This window comes from Drosophila innubila, assembly GCF_004354385.1.
Source record: "Drosophila innubila isolate TH190305 chromosome 2R unlocalized genomic scaffold, UK_Dinn_1.0 1_C_2R, whole genome shotgun sequence".
NCBI classification, from domain to species: domain Eukaryota; kingdom Metazoa; phylum Arthropoda; class Insecta; order Diptera; family Drosophilidae; genus Drosophila; species Drosophila innubila.
In genome coordinates this window covers 10,394,447-10,407,446 of record NW_022995374.1, presented here as the reverse complement: position 1 = coordinate 10,407,446, position 13,000 = coordinate 10,394,447, and the positions used below count along the sequence as shown (strand labels likewise).

At 41.8% G+C, this 13,000-nt stretch overlaps 3 protein-coding genes across 6 annotated transcripts; 2 read left to right on the top strand and 1 right to left on the bottom strand.

Moving 5' to 3' along the window:
• Nucleotides 1-184: 184 nt before the first annotated feature.
• Nucleotides 185-2,236, top strand: LOC117785358 (7-methylguanosine phosphate-specific 5'-nucleotidase). Of its 4 annotated transcripts, none has more exons than XM_034623319.1 (3): nt 185-260; nt 350-423; nt 963-2,236. In XM_034623319.1, exon 3 carries the CDS (start codon nt 1,050-1,052, stop codon nt 2,034-2,036), a length of 987 nt encoding a protein of 328 aa, XP_034479210.1. In that variant the 5' UTR covers nt 185-260; nt 350-423; nt 963-1,049; the 3' UTR covers nt 2,037-2,236. The 4 variants fall into 4 exon arrangements, with proteins under 4 accessions (XP_034479210.1, XP_034479209.1, XP_034479212.1 ...); XM_034623320.1 differs by having other exon boundaries at nt 209-260; nt 364-423; XM_034623318.1 differs by having other exon boundaries at nt 185-423.
• A 1,083-nt stretch (nt 2,237-3,319) lies between these two features.
• On the top strand, nt 3,320-7,760 carry LOC117784467 (ubiquitin-protein ligase E3C). The gene is made up of 8 exons (XM_034622214.1): nt 3,320-3,992; nt 4,059-4,797; nt 4,855-5,269; nt 5,329-5,450; nt 5,513-6,250; nt 6,309-6,453; nt 6,513-7,212; nt 7,279-7,760. The coding sequence occupies exons 1-8, from the start codon at nt 3,657-3,659 to the stop codon at nt 7,444-7,446; spliced, it is 3,363 nt and encodes a 1,120-aa protein (XP_034478105.1). The 5' UTR covers nt 3,320-3,656; the 3' UTR covers nt 7,447-7,760.
• A 548-nt stretch (nt 7,761-8,308) lies between these two features.
• LOC117784466 (lipase 1) lies at nt 8,309-12,229 on the bottom strand. Its single transcript, XM_034622213.1, has 4 exons — nt 11,525-12,229; nt 11,308-11,466; nt 8,726-8,810; nt 8,309-8,647 (listed from the first exon to the last, which is right to left on the bottom strand). Exons 1-4 carry the CDS (start codon nt 12,161-12,163, stop codon nt 8,346-8,348), a joined length of 1,185 nt encoding a protein of 394 aa, XP_034478104.1. The 5' UTR covers nt 12,164-12,229; the 3' UTR covers nt 8,309-8,345.
• Nucleotides 12,230-13,000: the final 771 nt, after the last annotated feature.

The following is a 13,000-nucleotide window of genomic DNA, read 5'->3' as shown; positions in this document are numbered from 1 at the left end:
TTTTTCGCACGAAGTCCGAACGAGCTCATGCTCATCTCTAGTTGCGATAAACAGAGAGTAAGAGAGTGAGATGGCGGTGGACAGAGCGAACGCACAAAAATAAACAAAACAATTCAATTCCACTGTAGCGTTTTATCTATGTTTGCTTGCGAATCGCTAGCGCGTTCATTCCCACTTCGTTCCAGCTCAGCTTCACAGCTGTTTTGCGGCGAGACTGATAGCATGTGTTTTCGCGTGAGATTGATTCAGTAGAGCACAAGGTAAATAAGCGAATTATTGTGCTGCATTTATTGTTATTAATCAAAAGTACAAAAATCAAATAAGCTTTGATAAACAACCTGATAAGCAGTCTGCACATTAAAGCGGAATAAGAACAACAGCGAACGTCGTAGGAACCTTAAAAATTGGCAACAAAGAGTCAAGGTCAGTCCATTAGAAATAGAAAAGAAAATACACACACGCACCCACTTATGCATATATAAACACACACCTACGTATTTATGATAGTGGTGAGGTACTTTGGGTAACAGTGACTAGTTCACTTTAAATTAAACAGTAAATAAAATAAAATTTGGTATTCTATTTATCCTTATAATGTTAATAGAGAAATGTTATGTTAAATCAAATATGTAATGTTAAGTAACAGGATACTCCACTGTTATGGTGAGCAGCTATAGAAAACATTCAACAAGTTCGTGAGCATTGTGCAAGTTCCACAAAAAGAATAAATACAAAAATTTTGCGCGCTTTGGTAAATGGCAATGTGACTTAAGTACAAGTGATCACAGTCACTGGTTAAGAATAAAATCGCAATGTCGCTCATCGCTATCGTATACCGAAATACGCGGAACCGAATGCATATCTGTAAATATGTATGTGTGTGATATCTGTAAATGTGTATGTGGATGTCATAAAATGAAAGCGCACCAAGTTCTCAGTCGAAACTATTTGTATATTTTCAGTCACTGAAGAGAGCACACACCGAGTATACGTTGCACTCTGTCTACCTGCTGATCAAAGCGATAAAAACATCGATCAACTATACAAAAATGGTCAACGATGAGTCTAGCGATCGAAAGGATGACAAGATCGGCTACATCCACATACAGGACATTCCGTCGTTGAATCAAAGCCACTGCAGAATGCGCGATCCGAAGCTTGTGGAGAAGATCATCAATGAATTTGTGTGTGGCGGACCGGAGAGAATGCAATTCGTGTCGGACTTTGACTATACGATCACCAAACAACGGACGGAGGATAATGAGGCAGTACTCTCAAGCTTTGGAATTTTCAATACGTGCAAATCTCTGCCATCGTACTATAGGGATGAGACGGACAAGCTCTTTCGCAAATATCGACCCATCGAGATTGATCCCAATATACCTATTGAGGAGAAGGTTGAGTATATGATTGAATGGTGGACAAAATCGGCCCAACTTGCCAGTGGATTCGCGTTCGATCAGACTGAAATAGATCAGACAGCCAGCAAATTCAAACGTGCGCTACGTGACCGAACTCACGAGCTTTTTGCAGATCTGCTTCGCTTGGAAATACCGGTGCTTGTGTTCTCCGCCGGACTTGGCAACTCGGTGGTCTCAGTGCTGCAGCAGGCAAACATCATGCATCCCAATGTCAAGGTCGTTTCGAACTTTCTGCAGTATCGCGATGGTCTTCTCGATGGTTTCCAGCAGCCGATGATACACACCTTCAACAAGAATGAAACGGTCCTGAATGGCAGCGAGTATTATGAACTTGTTCACACACGTGACCACATCATCGTCATGGGCGATTCTCTGGGCGATGCTGACATGGCTAACGGAGTTCCGGCCTCATCGCACATTCTCAAGATAGGTTTTCTGTTTGATCACGTGGAGGCAAACATGGAAAAGTATATGAATACATTTGACATTGTGCTCGTGGATGATCAGACAATGGACGTGCCTCGAGCTCTTCTCGCTCTCATTGAGCAGCGTCATCAGTTACGCCATCCACACGTTACCAATGGAGAGCAAGTTCAGCTAAGCTCTGCACTCTGAATTACCAAAGTTCCGGCTCCTCTGGACAGCAACTCAAGTGCTAATTGTTGATGCACAAAAGTAAAAAAAACAGAAGCTACTAATTAAATGGTTTAGATTTAAAGCCTCACTCATGTTTCATTTTATTTATGTATGTACATATTTACATATACTATTATAACAAATTTGCAAATACATAATTAGAAACGCATGAGCGTTTACTGATAAAAAAAAAGATTAGCTATATCTAATTTATTATTATAAGTACATATGTATATAGTGCTCGTCGAATATACTTAAACTCAATAAGAATTGGTCAAGGTAAACGATATGAAACTGTCAGAGAAGCATAACAAAGACAAAATAACAAGAGTTAAATTAAAAAATCGAAATTAATGCTGGAAATAACAACCAAAAAAATTAAGTAATTTTAAATTCCTAATAACATTTTTAGTTTACAAGTTTCTGTTACAAGCTGCCAAGTTTTGTCCTTGATTCCCTTAGTAGAGTATAGATGATTCGGTGTATGTCAAAATAAATCAAATTTTACCCGTCGCAATTTTCAGCTGTTAGAAGTGCGAAATCAGCTGATTTAATAAATTGCAGCTAAGTAAATAAGAAAAAAAAACCTATGCAAACTTATGTAAACCTAAGAATGTGACGCTTGTTTAACAATAAAATATTGTTATAATATATGTAAATAACTTGGCGCATGTTCAATGTTTATAATATATGCAAAACAATAACAAACAAGTAATAAAAAGTTTACTATAAATACGCGAATATTAATAGTATCATTACTGACGTATATTTCAACAAAAATTAATATAAAATAAATTAGGATTATTCTTAAAACGAAATGTGTTTTCGCTCAAAATACTGTTTTTAAATATAAATGTCGTTACAAAGCAAATCGAATGCAATGTAATTAATAAATACTGAATTAGTATTAATTAGAGCGCGTTATTGGTCGCGAGAAAATTCCAACAAAAATTTTGGAAAAATTTAAAAAGTTCTAGGAAAAAAAAAATCTGAAAATGGGTACCAAAATTAGGAATACTCATTTTCAGAATTGTACTTATTTTTTTAAGTACAAAAAATCAAGCCAGATCGGGAAATTTTGCAGGGTGGCAATCTTCCACACCAGTGCTGGCAAGTTTTTAGGGGGAACAATAGCTGTTTCTGTTTGGAGAGCATGGAAATTTGTTATTGTGTATATAGTTTTAATAGCCAGATTGCCAGCTAATATTCTATCAGAACGAACTCTGAAAACAGCCAGATTTAGCTTTAAAATGGATAAGCTGGCAACATTGTCATTCGTCGGAGAAAATATACAAATCATTCGTCTTAGCAGGTTTTTACGCAGCCAGAAAATTTAACGTAGACAAGTGAAAAGTGGCTAATATATTGGACTAAACAAAGCAGAAAGTCGGCAGGAACAGTTGCCTTATATTGCAATTATATTAACATAGCACCAATTTCCATTTAAGAAACAAAATATTATTATGTGCTGAGTAAGTGGTAGGGGGCGATTGATCAGCTGGGGAAAAATACCTCAACAACAACAGCAACAACAAAAACAACGGAAGCAGCGGCAGCGGCAGCGGCAGAGGCACAACTGCTGAACACAATTGCAGCGTCATGTTTGGCTTCGATGGCGAGTATCGGCGCAGACCGGTGCAAAGTCTTGGAGGGGCCTCGCATACCTGCGACCGGGACACGGCCATACGCAAAGCGGCGCTGGAGCGTCAGAAACGGAACGAGCTGCGTCAGAAGGCCAATGGTGCCGTTGTGCTGCAATCATATGCCCGCTCCTTCATTCATCGCCAGAGACGCAAGCGGGCGGAGCGGGAGGCATTCGATGCGTATCTGCATGCGCATCGGGATCGAGTAACCGAGGATGAGAGTCTGTGCTTCCTGCTGCGACGCCTTAGCTTCTTTTATAGCAGTCGCGTGGCGAGGGACAGCGAGCGACTGGTGAGTGTGTCAAATCAAAGCATTCGCTTTATTCCTTAATTACAACGATTGCTGCTCACTTTTTAGATTGAAATCTGTCAGCAAATCCTGCGCAATCCGGGCAGACTCTTGCAGCACTCAGCCCATGATGCCGTGTGGATGCTGCGCGTCTGCAAGCTGTTGGATGCGTGTCTGCTGCAGTTGACGCTGCCACAGAGTGTTCAGGCCATACCACTGCGTATGCTGGAGACCTTCACCACGGTGTCAGCTGTGGAACGCTATGTGGAGGACGAAACACTGTTGTATAAGTATTTGGAGCGAGTGTTTGGCTTCCTTATTGCACGCAACTACTTTGTGCGATTGCGTCAGCTGCTCGATGACAAGTGTCCACCGCTGGACGGCGAGACATTGCATGCGCCCAGTCCGTTTGCTGATGCGCTGCTCCAGCTGCTATTGCGGCCATTAAGCGTTGCTAGGCGCACAGCTGCCGGCGAGCAATCGCAGCTCTTCTGTCGCAAGTTCATTACCGAAATTCTGGCCACGCCGCATACGGAACCAATTCGCTATTTTGTGTTGCCCTGTCTGGCGGAGTCTACGGAATTTCCCTTCGCATTGCTCATGCGGTCGCTACACGTCTTGCTCGAATCGAGCATGGTTACGTCCTCCGCTGCGGATTCAACAGACACAGATGATGGCAAGCGAAACTCATTGTTCTATGGTGTCATCCAATCCAGTGAAGGCAAACAGTTCAAGTCACAGCCACGTGAAATGTTATTTAGTTCGTTTTTGCTGAACTCTTTGCTGGTGCTCGATCGCAGGCAACTGGGTAAGCAGTAACATCGGGATGACTTAAATTAAACTCTAATGATCTCTTTTATTGTAGCTACATTGGAGCAGAGCAACTTGCTGATTGTGTATGTACGTGTTATTGCTCAGATGATGCCAAACATATTGCAGCTGCCCAAGTCGACACTACGGAACCATGCAGTACCACATCGTCACACGGATTCCGATGATGACGATGACACGGATGAGTCCGATGAGGAAGAGGAGGATCAGCCCACGTCACGAACTCTGGACTATGATATGGAACAGCCTTGTCGACCTACCGGCGAGCTGAGCAGCAAGGAACGCAATTGCCTCTTGGAATCCATAGCCATATTAAACGAAACGCAACGTGTGGATTTCATTGTGCAGCAAATGGAGCCGCACATTGAGCACACTCAGTTAATTTATGCGTTCTGTGAGATTTGTCACAATTTGATGATATACAATAAGCATGCGGTCTATGAGTATAAGTATGCCTTAATCGAATTCGGGCTCATTCAATCTATCTAATCCTAAAATTACTTTTCAGACTGCTCTACACTTTAGCCTTTACACCGAAGTTTATACGTGCCGTGTGGTTTAAACTGGCCGCTGAGTCCACGCAATTGGGTTTCTCAGCGCCACTCACACTCATTTCCAAGGGCGTTGTGCGTAAGTATAACACGAAAATGACACAATAGAACCCATTAGTAATCCTCATTTGGTCTTTACAGCCAAGCAGCAGGGCGTGGATCGCACTATTCCTTTATTGGCAACATTTTGTATGCTCTTTGGTCGTCTGTTGCCCACGTTGCACGACGTCGAGTTTGTGGAGAAGAAGCTGTTGGTAACGCCCGTCCAGGCGGCCATACAACATGTCCGACTGATGCCATTTTCAATTGCCGAAATTGTGCAAATGTCCAAGACACTGAAGGACATTAGCCTCGGTCTGGTCGAGCTAGCTTTTCGCAGTGTTCTTGGCCACACCGACGCCGACGACAAGAAACTGCGTCACCAGAAACAAATTTGGGCCAACTTGCTGAATGTGGTTGTGTTTGTGCTCAATCAAATACACACGCGGGACTTGCGACTGGGCTTCTGTCCGGAAGCGCATTGGACGGTCAGTCGTTTGGATTTGCCACTGGACAGACCGACGGATCTGCCATTGACACACAGCAGTCGAATGCGCGGCATTCGTCCATTTCAGCCCATACGCGACTTTACGCGCGAGGATTTTGAGAACGGACCGCCCATGTCCACAAAACAGAAGCGATCCATAACGATTCTGCGTGAAATACCCTTTGTGGTGGCATTCAACAAGCGTGTGAGCATTCTTCAGGGTCTGGTTGCGGCCAACAAGATGCGGGTTCAGGGCCATCAGCAAGCCTTTCTGCAGGGCCCCTCCATTATGATAACTGTACGTCGTTCGCATCTCTACGAGGATGCTTACGATAAGCTGCGTCCGGAGAATGGTACCTGATTATTTCTCTAAATAAAGCTCGTTATTAATAATTAATTTCTTACCTGCAGAGCCGGATTTACGCCTCAAATTTCGCATACAGTTTGTGTCCTCGCTGGGACTTGATGAGGCGGGCATTGACGGTGGCGGTGTTTTTCGTGAATTCCTCTCGGAACTTATCAAAACTGCCTTTGATCCCAATCGGGGATTTTTCATGTAACTCACATTAACTTTTTAATCACAATAAATACTAATTTAATTTATTTTTTTTTTAGGGTAACGACGGACAACAAACTGTATCCCAATCCCAATGTGGCTGACTTATTTGGGGACTTTGAGAAGCACTATTATTTCATTGGTCGCATTTTGGGAAAAGCAATATATGAGAATCTGTTGGTGGAACTTCCGCTGGCGGAGTTCTTCTTAACCAAACTGGCTGGCAAATATTCAGATGTGGACATACATCAATTGGCGTCCCTGGATCCGGAACTATATCGCAATTTGCTTTATCTTAAAGACTATGCGGGAGATGTTAGTGAATTAAATTTAGATTTTACAGTGGCCAGCAGCTCACTGGGGCAGACACAGATTGTGGAACTGAAACCTCAGGGTCAGAGCACGCCGGTGACCAACTCAAATCGCATCGAATATCTGCAGCTGATAGCCAACTATAAGCTAAATGTACAGATCAAACGTCACTGTAAAGCCTTCCGCAAGGGACTGTCAAATGTGCTGCCCATTGAGTGGCTTTATATGTTCAGCAATAAGGAGCTTCAAATACTCATATCGGGCGCCGAAATACCGATAGATCTGGAGGACCTAAAGAAGCACTGCAAATATGGTGGCGAGTACACGCCGGAGCATCCATCCATAGTGGCATTCTGGACAGCTGTGGAGGGTTTTGATGATCTGCAGCGACGTCAACTGTTGAAGTTTGTCACCAGCTGCTCACGTCCTCCACTACTGGGCTTTAAGGTAAACCTCTTCACATATATTCTAATGAATGACCATTAAATCGATACCATTTGCTTTTAATTATAGGACTTGGATCCGCCTTTTTTCATACAGAATGCTGGGGATATGGAGCGTCTGCCCACAGCCAGCACCTGCACGAATCTGCTAAAGCTGCCGCCCTTTAACAGTGTCGATCAAATGCGTGAAAAGTTGCTCTATGCCATACAATCTGGTGTGGGCTTTGAACTTAGCTAAACTGTGCCCTACTACACACACACACACACACACACTGATACCTACACCCACCCAACACACACACACTGAGACACACACAGAGACATATCGAATGAATGCCAGAAAGCAACACATTGATTCGGACGCCCATCCCCGCAGCAGGATTCGAAGGCTGGCCAGAAAGCAATTCCAGTTCATATAGAAATGTACATTATGATTAACGTAATTAATTGTCTAATGTAAAGTATGAAGCTTATGAGGTCTGTTTTCCAATTTTACTTTTTAGTTGATTTTGTGTTTTTAACGTATAACACAATAATAAATGTATAAAAAAAATATAACAAAGGAAATCAATCAAATTTATGTGGAAAAGTTACTGCAAATACTTAGGCCTAAAAGCCAAACTTTTAAATTTACGAGCTGCCCACGCCACTTGAGCTGCCAGGTCATTCATGTGGCTATCTCTCGATGTGTGTGTGTGTGTGTGTGCAGGCTGCTATTTCCGTTTCATTGTGACACAAAGCATACGGAAGTACACGCAGATACACACAAGAGCTGCAGCACAAAACACTCAGAGGTACAGGGTCTGTGTCCTGTGGAGTCCTTGAATTGATTTAATGTCGGCTTCTAGTTGAATTTATATTTGATTGCAAAATATTTAAGTACGTTTTATTGATCAGCAAGTGGCAGTGTCTTATGTTTTGTAGATGCACTACTTTTGTAATTGCAACAATAGATTGATACAAATAAATATTTACAATTCAATAGAATACATATTTATATTTACTTACATGTATAGTATGTATAGTATTTCAATGCTTAAGTAAACTTATACCCTATTTATTCTTTAAAATTAAGACTTAGGTAACATTACATTTTTGCCAATGTAAATTCAAGAATCAGTTAACTTTAACTAATTTTTATACTCCATTTATCCGAATGGCCTGTTGGATGATGCGTTCGTAGATCCTTTGTGGTGCTGAGGCCGCATAGAGGAAGTCAATGTGGTTATATCCGCGCACCTGGAAGAGTTGAATGCGACAGTTGCTCAGCTCACGAACCAAACGCTGCACATCCATCCGGCTGGACAATGCATCCCGGTTTCCATAGAAGAGCATCAGATTGAGGCGGATATTTGTCAACTGATAGCTTGGAGGGCTTGTCTGTCCATAGTGCTGAAGATTGAGCTGAGTTGAGCGGTAGTCGTACTGCTGAAATTTACCTGCATGAGAGCGGACATGAGATGTGAGATGTGGCTGACAGGTTGTTCCCCTCTCCCTGCCTTTCAGCATGGTCTTACCGCTGTTGATGAGCTGCCCGAAGTGCAGGAGTTGACCACGAGAGATGCCCGCTGGTGTTGTCTCCAGAATTCGTGGAAATATGTTCTGCAAAATGTGCAAATTTGCGAATTGATGAATCTCAAAAGCCAAGCCAAGCATTTAAATTTACGAGAGGAGCTCGACACTTGACTGTCAGGTCATTTACGATGTGTGTGTGTGTGTGTGGGTGTGGGTATGTGGTTGTTGATATAGTTGCTCCAACTGCTAACATTTCTGTTTCATTGTGTTGCAAGCACATAGAAACTTGGTTCCCTGTTGTTTCGTTCTCTTGACTTAACAATGTCTTTTTAATTGATTGCTAAATGAGTAGAAATTTTCTATTATATGCGATGCAAGATTAAAATATATAATGAACATTTCGAAAATCTAAGGATTTGCTTTAAATTGCTATGACATTTTTCTTAGTAACTCTTGTCTCACGTCCTGCAGTGACATATTTTTGTTGGCTTTTGTTTTGTTTTGATGCTTATTTGATTTTGCTTTCTGGATTCTTTTCAATTCGTTGCAACTTGTGGCAAATAGTTTTGTGTGTCGCTGCACAGCCGGCAGCTTGTTAGTATGTGCCACAGTTCTTTAGTATTTTGTTTCTACTTATTTCTATTTTTCTACTTTTCTATTTTTCTTTTCTTCATGTTGTTGCTTTCGTTTTTATATTGCCTGAAATCATGCTTCACGCATTGCAGTTGCAAAGTGTGTTGAACTTTATGTGGCATGAATGGAGGGGGACTTCCAGCTAAATATGCACAAATATTTATTTGAGCGACCAGCGAGCACAACAAATAGGGTATGAGTGGGGGATAACAGGGTGAAAACCAGGCAGGGAAGGGAGGCGGGTTTGTTTGCATTGTTTGCCAGTTGTCACAAAATATCGTCTACGCTCCGTTTGACTGCTGAAGGAGTCATCGCCTTTTACTATTTGCTTAGCAATTTTGGTGCCTCAACTGAAACTGAGTCGGAGCCGGAGTCGGAGACTGATTCTGGATTCTGAATCTGAGTCTTGTTTGTTGATTCTCCGTTTTTTTTTCTCTCGCTTTTCTACTTTGTGGAAGCTATGAGGATTCCAGAGATACGACACGCGGTTTCACTTGGCTGTGAGCTTTGTTGATTCGACTTTAAGTTTGAAATCGCTCAGCGCTTTATGCAGGAATAAAGCTAAAGAAGTTTCAGTTTTTATTGCTGCTTTGACATTCAGCTGACAACTTGTTAAATAAAACTGGATTGCGGACAAGTTCGGTAACTATTTGTATATCAGAGAGCGAAAACAATTTATATTACTCTCTTGGCTGTGTTGGATACTTTAGTTGGGTTATCAAAACTAGTTGAGGTATGAACAAAAGTTATGACTGCACTACAAAAGAGGATTCAGCAACTATCTATTGCCTGTCAAACTTTCTCACCTGTGCCGTACACTGTACTATAAAAAAGAAACTTTAAATCCATACAACCTGCTACGTTTACAGTATTCTTAGTTCGACCCGGCCAAAGCCAATTGCCATGGCCCTTAGCCTAATAACTAACAAGCACTTGGCGCCAAGCACTTCGGATTCCCCCACACTACACTACACTACACTTTACTCCACTTTCCAATCCCCTCCGGCCCCTTTCTGTAGTATGGCTAAGCCTTTTGAGCACGCGCCCCAAAACGCTACACAGATAAGCCATAAAGTTTGGGTAAAAATAACACGAACGCGATTTATTTGCCATATTTCATGGCAAAACTGAATTTAAATGTGCCGTGTGCGAAAACAAAAAGTGTTTAAGGCAACCTGGCGTATACGTAATATGTGTTGTACAGTTAGCCGGGGCGGTCGGACGCCTGGACAGCCAGCTTGCCGTGCCCCAACGGCTGGGCAAAAGTTTAGCGCACCTTTTGGTGCATATTACAGAAAAAAAAATCCAAGAGAGTTGTTAGGTATAGAAAATACCCTAACCAAATAATGTCTGAGTATGGCAAGCAAAAGTGATAAAAAATTACAGGAAATAAAATTACTCGTAGATATTTATAACTAAATCATAAGAACTAGTAAATATGTTATAATAAATTAAATATCAATTATTAAAAAATAGAAAGCAGACGATTTTAGTTTGTTGTGAGTTTCTTCAGTCATACATATACTCTACGAAATCCCATTAGCCAATTAAACAGTTAAAACAACTATAGATATTTTAAATGCAAGCTCAGTATCAAAGAAAAACCAATTTCTATGCTGATTAAGTTTCCGCTATTCTCGTGCTACAAGATGCATGAAGTAGTTAAGCAACTTTGCGGCAGAGCTGGAGTAACAAACGTGCCACAATAGTTGGCACAACTGGCTGGCAGCTGGGCAGGCAGCTCGTTTACGCATTTAAATTCAAATAACTTTTATTACCAAAACTAAAGCCGTCTCTTCAAAGTGTGTGTGTGTGTGTGTGTGTGTCTGTTTGTGTGTGTGAATGAGAGGGAATGGGGGCACTCCTGAGTGCAATAAAAACTTTTGCATACAACGAAACTTTGGGGCCGCTTTGTTGGCTAAATTATGGCTGCATATATAATCGTACTCACACGATCCAACGGATACTCGCTGAAGCCCACATAGAGCGATGTGATGAGGATGCACAGCGCATACGTCGGCAGTGCGGGGCTGCAGAGCAGCTGGCCGCCCACCTGGGTGAGCGATGTGGCCGGCAGAAGCTCGTGCAGGCCCAGCTGATTCAGCAGCAGCTGCAACAATTGCAATCAGTTAGTATCATGTGGTATACGCAACATTAAGTATACGCACCATGACACCGCCAGGGTCACTAGCCAGCAATCGCAATGGCGGACTGCTCAAATGCTGCAAATAGGCAACTGGCGCCAGCAGCGATACACTCGCAAATTTGGCATTGTAAGCGGGTCGCTGCGACAGCAGCACCAACAACACAGTGGTGCCCTGCGAATGGCCCACATAGTGGAGTCTGCGGTGACCCGTCACGTGCAGCACATGCTCCACAATGGCTGGCAAGTCATAGACGCCAATCTCGTGCCAGCTGAAATCCCAGAAGGCCGCCTCGCTGGCGGCGAGTGTGCGGTGGCGTCGCGACTGAGTCGTGCCACGTGCATTCGGCAGCCAGACGTCAAAGCAACGCGCATGCAACTGGAATGCCAAAGCGCCTGCGCGACCCGCTGCCACAAAATCGCCAGCCGAGCCGATTAGGCCGTGCATCAGCACGAATGGCTGCAGCATGGGGCAGCTGTGATTACGGGGCGGGGGAATGCGTTGCATTGTCAACTGATAACCGTCGGCGGTTTGCACTTGATGCACTTGACACTCTGCCCCATGGCGCTGCACTATCTGACAGATGGAATCGACGACAGCGAGACTCAGTGTAAGCTGCACTGCAATTCCACATATGGATAGATAATAGATGCTTGCACGCATTTTATTTTGTAGCCTAGTGTAATTTAAGACATGTTTTTTTTCCTCCAAACTTCCGACACGCCGAGCAACCGATGACTGTGACTTGCTGTTTGTATGCTCGCTGTTTTTGTGAGCGTTCAATGTGGCGTATACGCAATGTAAACAATACAGAACAGACAGAGAGATAGAGAGACGTGTCGGAATATGAGTGTAATAATATTTTAGTGGACAGCACACTTATGGCTATACGAATGTTACAAAAGTAAAAAATATTTAAATTGTTAAAGTAAGTTGAAAAGTGAAAATTATTTAAGTTGTTTATTTTAAAAAATTGCCATTAGTCGCTTACAAAATTAATTTATATTTATATCATTTAAATCTGTTTTTCTAACCAGTTATATCAAACACTCTGATGATGAAGTTATTAAAACTTTGGAATATATTGCTAGATTATTGTTTATTTATCACTGTAAATAAACTCCCTTTTTCTTAAAAAAAATTTTTATTTATGTAAACGGTTTATCTTTGAGATAAATTTTATGTTAAGGAACTTTTATAACTAAAATAAATTGTAATTTTGTAGTCTTTATTAATTAGATTATTAATATGGATATGATTCACATAATTGTTCTTCATTATTAATGCCTATTAAACATAGAACATACATATAATAATTAAAAGTTGTTGTTTTTCTAACAAATAAAAAATGTAATCTACTTTCAAGTATCTATTTGTATGTTCATTGCTGTATGTTTTATATATACGCAGAGCCACTGCTAATGTTACTATAAATAAAAAAATACTGTTTGCTCGTCAGCTGACAATTGATGATCAATTGGACAGGCCTAGAAAAGGTGT